Source organism: Stegodyphus dumicola, chromosome 12, assembly GCF_044657685.1.
Source record: "Stegodyphus dumicola isolate Sdum_Otavi_A_Nest chromosome 12, ASM4465768v1".
Classification (NCBI taxonomy): domain Eukaryota; kingdom Metazoa; phylum Arthropoda; class Arachnida; order Araneae; family Eresidae; genus Stegodyphus; species Stegodyphus dumicola.
Window position 1 is genome coordinate 67188307 of NC_140779.1, and position 14314 is coordinate 67202620.

At 32.9% G+C, this 14314-nt stretch overlaps 1 protein-coding gene across 1 annotated transcript in view; it reads right to left on the reverse strand.

The window, feature by feature from the left end:
• LOC118192129 (uncharacterized) overlaps nt 1-14314 on the reverse strand; it is a 202080-nt gene that overhangs the window by 95078 nt on the left and 92688 nt on the right. The window contains exons 5-7 of the mRNA XM_085806517.1: nt 7252-7314; nt 4050-4396; nt 782-2590 (exon numbers count right to left, since the gene is read on the reverse strand). Coding sequence (XP_085662643.1) covers nt 782-2590; nt 4050-4396; nt 7252-7314 — 2219 coding nt within the window. The remainder of the gene's footprint in view (nt 1-781; nt 2591-4049; nt 4397-7251; nt 7315-14314) is intronic.

The following is a 14314-nucleotide window of genomic DNA, read 5'->3' on the forward strand; positions in this document are numbered from 1 at the left end:
TGAGTTATTAACCACAATTCTTAAAGCAGTTTCTCATCGATTCCGTCATTTTCATTAATAGCTTAAAATAGTTAATTACATCAAGGACATCCTTTTCCCCGTAATTCTTGAAGTCATATGAGGCTTCAATATTGGAAAGTACTTTATGAGGCAAAACCCTCTATAATTAAATTTAATTGTAATGGGTTATTCTTTTTATCCAAGATCTTTACAACTGACATCATGGACAATGAGATAAATTTTAAGCAACATTGGATGGAATAGTTGGCCATCAAAAAGTAATATTGTCAATGAATAAAATATTCTCTGATTTTTCAGAATAATATAGAGTTTGTTTAAACACTTTAAAAATATCATCTTAAAAGCAGTTTAAAAATCCTTTTAAAGTTAAATTTTAGAATTTGAACAAACCAATGACCAAGCAAAAATTAATATTAGTTTTAATACTATTACTACGTAATTAATAGTAGATTACTAATAATATATTAAATATTGCTATTATTTATTGTAAATAACTAATCACAGGCCATTTATCGTCATATTAGCGTTAATGAGATGAAAAGGAGTTTTCGTTTGCAGAATAAACATTCCATTAATGAAATTTACGATGCCGACATTTTTTCTATATCTTCCACAAGACATATTAAAAGAGCAAAGCATTTATCAGAATCTTAAATCAGTTTCAATGTTGTGACACTTTGAAAAAAGCATTATCTGTATGCAGTTACTTTAAACTGCTATCTAAAGAGAATGGTAAAGTAACAAAAAACTAAACCCTTACCGCCTTGTTTGTTTCCATCGATGGGCTTTACATCACAGTCTCTGGTAGGATCTTTCTGAGAATGAACAACCTCCAGAACCGGTTCCGTTGCAGTTTCCTTATAGATGTCTTTAACTTCTAACTTTCCAGGAGTTGTACTAATAGGTGTCGAGCTCACGTTTACCACGTCCTTCCATGAACTGTGTGACACAGCAATGTCTGATGCCTTTTTCTCGAACAAATTCTCGAAGAAAGGTTTTTCAATTTTATTGTCTGAAAAGGATTTGTCATTAACACAATTTCTTGTCAAACTTCTAAGGGCTTCTTGAGCTTCTTGAACGCGTTTTTCATCTTCATCTACCTCCATATCCCTCCTTTCGTGTGCTTTTGGCTCATTTTTGAATTTATTATTACAAATTTGATTGTTAAGTCTATGATCAGCATAAATGGTCATTTGGTCATGCGATGTTGAATGGGTGTATTTAGTTAAAGTCATATTATTTTTTGAATGATTTTCGAGTTGATTACATATCATGGTATTTAAGTTTGTAATGTTTTTATTAGATACATCAAATTTCTGATTACTTAGTTTTTTATTAGGTTGTGGTTGCTTAGCGTTTGTTAACCTGTTGAAAGACTGGTTGAAAGTATCAGCACTGATATGAATAAATTGTTTCCTTTCTTCTTGGGATTTAATCTGACTATTTTCTTTCCGGCTTATGTGGTTCACATGAGGTTTGTTTTGATGAAGATCTCGGTGACAAGAAATTGTGCCTTGAAAACTTACATGATGGGCGTTGGGAGTTACCCGATTTTCTAACTGCTTTCCAGACAGATCTTTATGACCAGGCTCTGAACTATTTCCAACTGCATTTGCAAGCCGATTGACATCTTGCTGGCTAAATTGAGGAACATGTTGTTTTTCTATTGCGAGGTTATTGTACTTTTCTATTTTCGGTTTTTCACCTGATTGGCTTTCAATGTTACAACTAAGTTTGTTACCTTGTTGACAAGAGACTTTATTGTTAGGAAGATCGTCCGTTCTTTTTTGATAACTTAAACATTTGTTAATACTATTTGTACATATGTTTGTCTTATTGCTCGTGTTAGGAGAGTTTTGTTTATCAAATGTTTTGATCACTTCCTTCTTACAAATTTCTTTTTTCTTGGAAACGCTTGGCTGAATAGGTTCGGTCTTTATTGTTTTAATAAGCTTAACATCACTCTTATTATCATTAAGGCATTTTTCAGTCTCTAATTGCTCTACCTTGATACAGCTGCCAACTCTCAGTTCCAATTCATTCTCGGATTTCACTTTTGCTTTCTTTTGTGCGTTATGACTCATTTCATCATTAATTTTGTTCGAAGAGTGTTCCAAAATACCTGTGCGGTATTTGTTCTCACTACATTTAGAAGATGTTGTTGCGTTAGGCTTAGATTTCGGGCAATCATTCGAATCACTTTCTGGGTCTTCTATTTCATATTTTATTCCCTTCGACAAAGGGGTGGTTAGACTGCTGTTATTGTTGGAAACGCCAGCGCCGTTTTTAGATCGTCTGTCATTCTGCAACACGCTGACATTCGATTTCTTTTGAAATCGTTCAGAATTCTTAGAGTCAGTTTCTTTTACTTTCGCCTGCGGCGATGCTACCGGTTTGTTGTGAATGCCTTCTTTGATTTTTGGCGGGCATCTGTCCTCTTCTTTGATGGAAGTGGGAATTTTCCCAGCATTCGCTGCTGGGGTCGATCGCGAAGACTCTTTGGCCGTTGCGTCTTGACCTTTCTTTGAGCGCTTTTCTCCATTTTCTTTAAGAATGGAATTTCCCAGACCTTAAAATAAATGTTATCATTCATAAAAAACAAATGGATTTTAAAATCACATAATTACAATGTAATTTTACGTTCATGTGTAGTTTTCCAAATTAATTGGTTTATAATATTTAATTTAATGTATTAATAATTATGTAGACAAAATATTTTACAATAAAAATTTCTTTTTTTTTTTATCAAATACACAAGTACGAAGGGTGATTTAGCAACAACCGAATATATATTTATTAGTAAATGCAATTATATAGTTTTACACGATTCTTCGAATTTTGATCTTTTTTGAAACTTTATATTAAACAGAATTTTTTTCTTCGTTTGCGGCCTTAGATTCGATGATAAATATAAATTAGTATTAATTACATTTTGCTTTTAACCTAATTGTTGCAAAAGGTGTGAAATTAATCGTTACAAAAAGATTGAACGTTATTTTACGTTACAGGTTTCTACATTACTGAATTCAATAAACAGAAAATGTATACTATTATATATCGTATACATTAAATTGTATGCATTAAAACTGTATTCATTAAAAATAATGTATACGATTTACCTAATGAAACTTTCAAGTTTATTCATTTAGTATTGCTACTAGTATACGCCTGTAAGAGGAATTTATAGATAAGCAACTTTTTGTAATGTGACGAGGCCGGAAAAGTTTTGAATCCCTGTATAAATAAAGGTATAAGGAAAAATACAAACACGAGTATTTTCCTTTAGCGTATGGGACGGCTTCGTAAGAAAACTCCTTCATAAAGGTGTCAAAATCTTTGTATGAATTGGCCACTCTGAGAAAAAATAGGACTTCATAAGAATGTTCCGCTAAAGAAGTGCAAGCACAATTATAAAGATCAATCTTTTACCTGTAAAAAGCAATCTGAATAGTGATAAGAGCACCTTTTTGGTGGAGAACCACTACGCAAATAGGATTTCAATTTGGTATTCTAATTAGCAAAGCAGCTGAAAGTTGAACTTCTGAAGTACGTGTATAAGTGAAGTCGTGATATAAACATGCTCACAACTTTGTGCAAGTTGCTTTTTTAGAGTCAGAAACTGATCTGCATAAGAGCAAATTTATCGTTATGCTTATGCACCCTTATGAAGATTACTATCTTCTTGAACAAAAACCGATTTAATATAAGACCGAACAGAGACCGATGGTGCTAGCTTTAGTTTTACCCAACGGAGCTTGCCTATGCCGGCATCGGCCACTCCTAAGGCCAGATGTGGTGGTCTCTTTATTACGGAGGCACCTAATAGGTGGGCCACATTTGCCTGCTATGAAGGGACAGATAATTTAAATCCATGCTTCTTCGGAATTCCAACCGGGCTCTTCGGTATCGCAGTCAGGCTCCCCTAACCATTATACCATCTGGACAGCGCTAGCTTTATGATGGTGCATAATTTTACAGGCGTCCCAATTATATGTACCAAGAAGCATAAATATCGAATTTTTACTTACTTTTACTTGCGTAATCAACCGTTTTCCTGTGGTTCCTTTCTGTCCTTGGTTCGAGAAGCTCTTTGGTGACAGATTTGCTAGTTAATCCACCGTTGACAACTCCAAGGGACTTCGGAGGTGCTTCTTGGGTGCATTTGCGTCCAGTCATTTTGTCCCCTCTTTTGGCGTCAGTTGACGACTGGTTGTTGGCGCAGCTTTGCTTTTTTTCCGTTTCCTGAGAGCCTTTGGCACAGTCAGAGGAGGTTGACCGCTTCTGTTCCGCCCGCCGGGTTTTGGCCAACGAAAATTCATGACACGAGCTGTCCAGAAGCTTCCGTTTCTTTGCCGCCAACGGGCACCCGGCCACTCTGTCGAATGAAATAGAAATGAAATAAGATACTGATAGTTTTTATTAATTTAAAACATTAAAATTTGTTTTATGTACGTATGAGATGGGACTATATATAGAGCCACCGAAAAGTGTTGGGAAGGTCTGATGTTAGTATACGGGGCAATAATATTACTCAATATAACTTGAAATGTTTTTACTGCACATAACAACTCCACTGCACTTAACAGCTCCAGCAGCACTTAACATTTCATCATTAAATACTGCACACCTCAAAACAGAAAATTACGTCACGTACATATATGGAAGCCGTAACTTATTTTAATACAATATCAATGTCTTATTTTCATCTTAATTTTGCATACACAAGATGGCGTCCGAATTATTATTATGTGACTTCACAGTTGAAGGTATAATACAAGTCAGAATTTACAAATGTAGACCAAGAAACAGTAAAATATTTTAAAAAGAAATACAGGAAGTTGACAAATTGACAATGATCAAGAGTTAAAGGCTCATCTTAGCGTCAAGACACAGAATATTATAATCACTATCATTATGCAAAGAAAACTGTATACAAAAGATAATGCATATCAGTTACAAAACCAAGTCTTCAGTGTCTTCAAAATGTAATTCAAATAGGAAATCCCGCGAACCGCCTGCATGGTATTGGCTGGTTTCGGTTTCTAAATCTGAGAAGTCCCTTAAATCTTCGGTCTGAACGAATAATCGAAGCGATATTGTAGTTCAATATGAAAACAGGTCAATTGATCGATAGCCGATTGACCAATAAGTTGTTCGAAAATTTTGAAATAGATAATAATTGCTTGATAATTATTTTAAATAAAGGATATTTTGCATGTTCAATAATACAAACCCTGACATGATTTATTTTTTAAAGGTAAACAGCTATGCAGATTTAAATTAAGGCTTTCCTGTGTTAGAAGAAACAACTTCATAATAAACTTCCCTTTCACAAAATTTCTCGATATTAATAACTGGATGATAAGCACAACAATTAATTAACGTTATTTACTCAACACTAATGAACGTTATTTACTCTTTTGATATCATTCCCTCCATGCTGAAACTTTCATGCAGCAATTCTGTTGTTGAATGTTTCTGAATACTGAAACTTTCGTTATTTCCTGCATGTTAAACCTTTCAAATGCAAGATGAGTCTTTGAAGGGAAAAACAAAATTAGCTAAAATTTCAATCTACGTTCCTCCAAGGAATGGAAAATACTTTTGCTACTTGAAGATTTAGGGCTTATTTTTCATGAATCCTCCAAAATTAAGAGTTTTAATAAATTGAGTTAAAATAACGCGCTAAATAGCAATAACTAAAGGTGGTAAGGCAATAAAAATCAGCGTAATATGCATTAATTTGCAGAATTAATTTAGTTTTAAATATAGGGGAACTTTCAAAACTAGTCCTGCGAATTAATAAGTATTACGCTGATTCTTGTTTCCTTTCCATCTCCAATTATAGTTTTCAATAAACCAATGATAATATAAGTTTGAATTGTTAACTGATTTTATGTTAGACAAATGCGCTATTCTTAAATCCTTGAAGTTAACATATAACTTTAATATGGACTCGAAAACAGAAAATGGCAGGGCAAAAGTGTTGATTGATAGCACCAAGAGGTAAAAAGAATAAGTAAGTTAAGATCTTCTCAGAGATAAATGATTATCTACATGATAAAACGAAAAGCGAGAGTCATCAGAACTGTGGACACAATTTTCATCATTTTAAATTCTCGTTTTCCATTGTTATTGCTTTTGATGTTGAATCAATATTAGCTGGATTATTCATAGTTAACTACAAGTAGAGCTCAGTTTTAGTGAGATTCAATGCATTTTGTGTTGCGACAAAATCTATTATGGGTACCAAAACAATTCGCGAATTGAGCGACTGTAGGCTGATCGATTAACACTGAATCGAAATCTGACCATTGGACAAAGAATGAGTACTTAAATAGTTCCTTTGCCTATTTTTTGTGTGTGGTGTGTGTGTGGAATAATGTCTGACTTTGCCACTAAACTGATCAGTCAAGTCTGTTCTCAGTTTGTTAAGATACCACTGCTTGGTTGCAACATGGACCACTTTCCACTTCTAATTAAATAAATTTTGTTCTAAGAAATGTGGAATCGATTTAATCTCCATTTCTTCAGAAGGTATATGATAGCCACGGAGGCATGGGCCGTTTCTCTTCTCCTCTTGCTCACTAGACGAAAACTTTCTCCCGGCCTCCTCCTGTTCTTGAAATACATTATAAAATATAGCGGAAATATATTATAAAGAAACGTATTTATTCATTCGCTCGTCTTCTCACTATCTTTGCATAGATCAGTTTTGTGTATAAGCAGCATTGAAACAGAAAGTAAAACATATTTAGCTTTTCTGCTTAATTAGCGTTTCTGACAAAATTTGAGTGTAGCTTACAGCGTAGTATACGGATTTCACTTAACGGCATATGTTTTGGTTCGTTCAGGCGCTCGTTATGAAAGACTTCATAATGGCATATTGTATGCATAAAATACATATGAGACCATTATATGCATATGATAGGCACCATTGTATGCATAAAACAAGAGACTTGATGATATGCATCTAAAAAACTTGTTTTTACTATATACGGTATTTTCTCCCTCCTTTCCGCGTACCCGCGGATTTCGTATTTCAAAGAGGGCACTGCACATTTTTCAGGTCTCTTGCATCGATAAACCTAATGATCTAAAACTAGCTCAGTTTTATAATATTTGCGATTTTCTCTCACAGATTTAAGTTCTTTATGTTTAAAAATCAATTAAATGTAAGCTACTTGCTTATAAAAGTTGGAAGTGGTATGAAATGGGAATTATACTCACGTTCGGTGTTTGGCAAACTTCCCATTGACGTGACCAGACCCATCACAACCTCTCGTCGGGCAGCTGCAACATACAATACAGATATAAAGAACTAATTATGTTTTACATTTCTTCCTAATTTTAAAATTCATTTGAAAATAATAAGTATTTTAGGGAAGAATCATCTTGTTAGCATAATTATTTATTTTAAATGTTCTATGTATTCTAGATTATTCACAAACATTAGAAGAAAATTAAATTATTAATCTCTATAAAATACTCTAGATGTTATGGAAATGTTTCATCCTGAAATATCGCGAGTTACTCAAACTTTTGTTTCGTTCCTGTTGATAGAGAATGGAATTATTATTATATTCAGCTATTATTTATACTGTTTTAAAATAATGAAATATTTTCGTTTCATATTTCTATGGTTATCATCTCTTCGAAATTTGCCACTTTATTGTACAATAAATGCTTCTACTGTCAGATCTTGATTTTCATGATTTCGGTATAATTTTTGACGCCTAAGTAATCATTTTAAATATAGCTTTTCTGTATACAAAAAGGGTTACTCATCACAGCCAAAGATAAAAATAGCAAATAATCATATAAAATTAAGACAGAAAAACTCGTCTTGATTATGTTACATACGTTTGATGTTATTATGGCTTAGCTGCTTGATTTTGATTAGTAACTAATTACACGAAACAAATTTGTTTCGATGAAGTACAACAGAATACCGGTGAAAGTTGAAATAACATATATATATATATATATATATATGTATGTAATAATAAAATTCCGTATGTAATAAAAATTGTATAAATAAAAAAATTATAAAAAAATTAATAAAAAAATAATAAAAATTAGTCAGAATACACTTAAAATTCTAACTGTATGTTCTTTTCATTTTTTAATTGCTACGGTTTCTTATTTGAAAGTACGTGGAATTAAATCCACAGCCCCGTAGTCAAGTTGTTTCTCCCGCCTTTTCTACACGTACAGTTATACAATGTTCTGGAAATATTTAAAGCGAACTGGATTGGCTGACGAGGCTGACGTCATTTCTTGGAAGGTCCGCCTTTCCAGAGGCTATAAAAGGACTTTCAAAGGAATATCGGGAGGCATTTCTTTAATGCAACAATGCAGTAAACTTCATACAAAAAGTTATTAGTAATTCTTTTTTATTTACTCCGGATATCTGATTTTGTAACTGCTATTTCTCCTGACCAATAATAAATGGATCCTGTTTTTTAAACTTATCGTCTGATAATTTAAGCTACGACTACATCTATGGTTCTTCACCAATCTATTTATTCCGGACAAAAGCTGGTACATCACATGTATATATAATTAAAGAACATATATATATACAGAAAAGTTATAATATAATCTATTCTTTGTCACATTAAGATATATTACGTTAAATTGTCCGATCCTCCAATTTTAAGCGGTCAGCAGATCGCAAATCTTATCACAGGAGATCTTTATCTCTCCTGGCAAGATACCAACAATGAGACTTGCAAGTTTTTCGGCAAATCTTAAATATATTTTGTTAATTATAAAATATTTGTATATAATGTAACAATCACAGCGCTTTAAAACATATACGTACTTAATAATTCTTAATTTTTATCTATAATTTATTTTTTAATAATAATAATAGTAAGCATGCAAAATAGCATAAAAGGACTTCAAAGATAAAAATCTAGCGCTACCGCTGCTAAAACTATGAATTTAAATTTAGTTATTAATTTCTTTTATTTTCGATTATAATGAAGAATGAGACTCTTGTAAAATGAAGCTTATTAAAAGCTAATTCTTTAGAAGATTGAGATTAAACTATGGAAAAAATACTTAGTATAAGATTTAAATTGTAATGAAATTAATATTAAAAACTCAAAGTACTAAAAAATATGTAACAAAGAAAAATTAATTATTACTGCCTCCATGGAAGAAGGCCGAATTTTCAAGGTGAATTCGTCTTTTCCATAAAATCCACAATAATTAAGAAGTGATCGTGTTTCGTCTTCGTATACTTGAATAAAATTCTTTTCATAATGGGAAAGCAGCTAAGAAATATAATATGATTTGATTTAAATTAGAAATTTTCATATACATATATATATTAACTTTTAATTAGAAATTGTCAAAACACCAAGGATATTACCCTTCGTGTTTTGACAATTTCTAATTAAAATCCAAAACTGTTATATTTCTGAGCTTTTTTGCATTTTTAAATAGATTGTACAATTTTATACAGCTTACATTTTAGACAAAGGACGAAACTGAGCAGCAGCGTGATATATCTTACTGCTAGCAAAGCGAAGTGAAAAAAAGGGCTGCGCATTAAAAACAGTGATATTTGTAAATTTGATTTCATTGTTTAAATTCTTGATTTGATGTTGGATACAAGCTGTCATAAAGGAGAAGGATTGCATAAACAAGCACGAACGAATTAATTTGGAAAGACGCAGTCCAGAAAAATTGTTATAATGCATTTAGAACAGAAAGGGGAGATATACAAATTAAAATGAGGAACTATGGAACTATTGCTAGTGTAAAGTTAGTAATTTTAATTTTCTTTCATATTTTATATCTTACACCCACACACATACCTATATATATAAATTTGACACAATGTATAATAAATATTATTACAAATATTTACAAACATTTGTGACATTAATGCAGTCATTAAAATAAAGGTTCTGAATTCATATGTTATACACTTCGCTCTAGATCGATATTAATAAGCACATCGTAGCAATGAGTATTACATTTGTAAGGATTATGTTAATTTTATTAACAGTTAAATTTTGAGTTAAACTTCCTTTCCCATCGATTCTTACTTCACCTTACCACTTCCGGTCAGAACGTAGTTTTAGAATCACGTCTGAATGTTAATGAGGAAGCGGTATATAACCGCGAAGTTCTACAGTCTTAGAGAGAGATGTACCAGATATTCTGGCTGCACGCGCCCGCCTTTTCAGACTACTCTCTCGTAAGCTATTATTACGCTCGTCCGCACTTTAGGCCCTTCATAGCTTCGCACTCAATTAGCTTTAAGGGGCCAACTCTGTTAGAATTTTGATAGCTTCGGTTATATCACTTTCGTTAAGATTAGTCTCTTAAGTTCAAGCTTAAGTGTCGGCTTTATTGTACAACTCCAAGATGGAGTTTTGTTAAACTTTAGTTGGAATAATAAATGGTTATTTCCCCGTCCTTACTTGTTGTTTTCTATCTCATGAACTCAAGCTATTATTCGCTTACTTAAGGTTCTTCATTTTCAACTATAACTTAGAAATACACAACGGAGAATCCTGCAATTGGCGCCCGAAAGGTTGTCAACAGACCATGTCGTTGCAGTCCGGGAAGTTTACATTGACCCCTCCGACCTTTCAGGCCCCTCAGACGTCCACAAATCCAATGGAAGGATTTAGATTCATCGTGGAAACGACGCGTGCAGCCAGAATATCTGGTATCTCTCTCACTAAAACTGTAGAACTTCGTGGTTATATACCCTTCTTCCTCATTAACATTCAGACGTGATTCTAAAACTACGTTCTGACCGGAAGTGGTAAGGTGAAGTAAGAATCGATGGGAAAAGAAGTTTAACTCAAAATTTAACTGTTAATAAATTTAACATAATCCTTACACATTTTTAACCATTTTATGTACATTTTAATTTGTAGATAAAAATTATACTTCTCTTTTTTTATAACATGTATAGTAAACCGTCTTATTACGACCACCTCTGAAAGTGACTTGTTTATCTGAGAACCATAAATAAACATTGGGACAGCACATGGATTTAATAAGAAGACTACTTTTGCAGAAGTCAAATTATTTGGAATCATAAAAATCAGCTTACTGAGGTTCACTAAATTTTGAGACTACACTCCAAAACACTAGCTAAAGTTAACCCAAAACTGTATTACTTTCATACAAATTAATTAATAAAGACTTCAAAATAATAATAATAATAATAATAAAAAAAAAAGAACATTTAAACCTTACATTTAAAGGTAATCATAAATACGTTGATATAGCTAGTAAACGAAGTCATCGTAATTCTAATCGCCAGATGTTGTGTCAGATTTATTTATCATGTCTCAGAGTTTTAGTTTATATTGTGTTCAGATATAAATAATTATGTACTACACTTAAAAGCCCATTAACTTGCAGAAAATTATAAATTTATTATTATTTTCGAGGGCGAAAATTAAAGTGCCTGAAATTTAAATAAAAAATTTTCCCTAAATCTTAATTAGTGTAGGAAGTACATATTAATATGCTCTTGGGGCCATTTATTGCTCTCTTTTGTTACCACGTCTCTGATGGAAAAGCACACTCTATACCTACTCAAGAACTCTATACCTGATAAAATCCTGCCGGGCGAAATTACGGCGAACCAGAGTTAGTTCATCTTTCCTCTTTACTGTTTTTTCTTTTGAAATGGACAGCTTCCTGGGCAAAATATAAGGCCAGCAAGGCTTCGGGCCAAAGTAAAAAGTGTTTAAAATAGGAGGAAAAGATGCATGTCGAACTTTCTTTTCCTGCCTCTTTTCTTTGGGGTCATTTAAAGTACTAGCTCAGATCCATATTCTTAACAGTCTGTGTTCTGAGATGCGACTCAAAACACAGAGATTCGCTAGATAAATAAGATAACCTCAGGTAGGCGCCTTATCATAAACTACTAGACAGACTTCTCAGAGACTTCTGGAGACGCCATATCACTTCTCCTGCCTAAAATGAAGTTGAGGTTTATGATTACGACTTTGCAGTTGCTTCATTGACGGGAACGAGTAAATAAATAATTAGATAATTAGTACTACCCGTTTTATCGCAACCTCAAATCTCTGCATATGTTCATTCTACTGACTAAAAAGCAGAGTGCCTTAAGTACTCGCAATTGAGAGTTCAATTAATTAATATAGTAGTGAAATGCGCGTATAAATTGAGAGCTCAGAGGTTTGATTTCAAGGTAACGCAAAATATTCAGAGTGACGCTTAAATGGAAAGAACCCGAACCTCATCTTGCAATACAGATAGGGCTACTTTTGTATCTTATCAAAAAGGAAACGCGTCCGAGGTTAAGTTAGAAAAACGATGCGTAAAAATAGATAAATGTCAGTTTTGATTTCAGTCATTAAATATTTTGATAATAAGTTCAACATGCATTTAGTTTTGACAAAGCCTGCTTTAAATTCCTAAGGATTTTCTCTTATACCACGGTTGCTATTTATATTTCTAGACTAATAATGAAACAAAAAATGCTTATTATCGAAATTGGTTTTATTGCTTTTCCAAATATTCTCCATGAAGAACAATACAATTTTGCATGCCTTTGAACCAATTTTTGCAGTACATTTTTCACTCCCATTGAGGTAACTCTGAAACATGTGTTTTGAATGCATCAACCGCTTCTTTGGGTGTCGCCAATTGCTAACCACGTCAATTATTTTTGATATACGGGAGTAAAAAAACGTCATTGAGTGCCAAATCAGAGCTGTACTGTGGATGTTCCATCAATTCGATGTTTTGGTCCGTCGAAAATTCCTTTGTTTGAGCAGATGTGTGAAAGCTCGCACTGTCATAATGAAGAATGATTCGCCTCTTCTGCTGTTTTCGAACTTCTTCGATGAAGTTTGGTAAATAAATGTTTGTATACCATTCAGAACTGACCGTTCTGCGTTGTCCTAACCCCACTGTCGTCACGTAACTGGTAATGCCGAAAAAACAGGTCGTTGGCTCGTTTTGGAAGACCCATACAATCGACTGCTGTTTTCTTTCGGGCTCATATGCATAGATCCATGATTTATCATCTGTGCAGTTGTTAGACACAGTCTTTGATGCACCTTGAACGTATTTTTTCAACATTTACTTGCACCAATCGTCAAGAGCCTTTTTTTGAGCGTTTGTCAGATTATGCAAAATCCACCGCGAAGAAATCTTTATTACGGTCAAATGTTCATGTAATATCTTATGGGTGCTTGTCATACTAATGCCCAAAGATGGCTCAATCTCACGGTATGTCACATGTACGTTCTTGCTTCATCAGTTCACGCACAGCATCAATATTTTCTGGCACAACAACCGAGGTAATGCAAAAACTTTTGGACAATTTTAATGGAATTCGTTCTGAAGCGAACGGTCGACCACGACTGAATTCGTTATACCAGTTTTTTACAGTGCTGTAGGATGGTGCTTTGTTACTGTATAAAGAATTAAGTTCATCGAAGCACTGTTATCTTGAAAATCTGCGTCGAAAGTTACGAAAAATAATCGCGCGGAAATGTTCACAAGTCAATTCCATTTTTTTGCCTAGGATGAATTTTTCAGTTTACTGTAAACAACACAAATCACGCCAAAATGGTAAAATATTGTGAAGAAGTTATGGTTAAAAATATCAAACTTTCGATTGGAATCGTCTGCGGTCGCCCAGCAATACTACTGTTGTCAAGCCAGAAATATAAAAAGCAACCTTCGTAGTTGCTCTACTCCAACGAGTTCTCTATTGCAGTGAACGTAAATGATATGTCTTGAATTTATCTTCAGATGCATCAGAATTTATAAGATATATTATATTTTCAGCAATTAAACTGTATGAAATTAATACTTTATCTTATGATTTAAATTGTATATATAATGGACGTTTTTTGCCTTAAAACTGAATTTATGTTTCATTCATATTAATATTCATTATATGCGCATAATAAGTTGAATTTTTTTAGAAATAAAAATAGGTCATGTACATCACAATTTAAGTGCAGCTTGAAATTCTTTCAAAAATAAATCCGTGAGAATTTTATAGGAAACAAATTCTTTCCAATGTATTTCCGCATTCGGTGTTCAGAATTTACATTTGGCGCATTACGCAGTCAAAAGTAATAATATTGTTTCTAATTTATAAGAAAAATATTTCGTTTTTCAGGCATTAAATTACTCAATTATTTTAATTATTATGCATGTTTTAAGATAAATATTTTTGTCTGACATTCTTTAAATATGTTTCGAATTTATTAAAGGTTTATTTAGATGTTTTAATTAAAAATTCCGTTTTATTGAGCATAAAAAG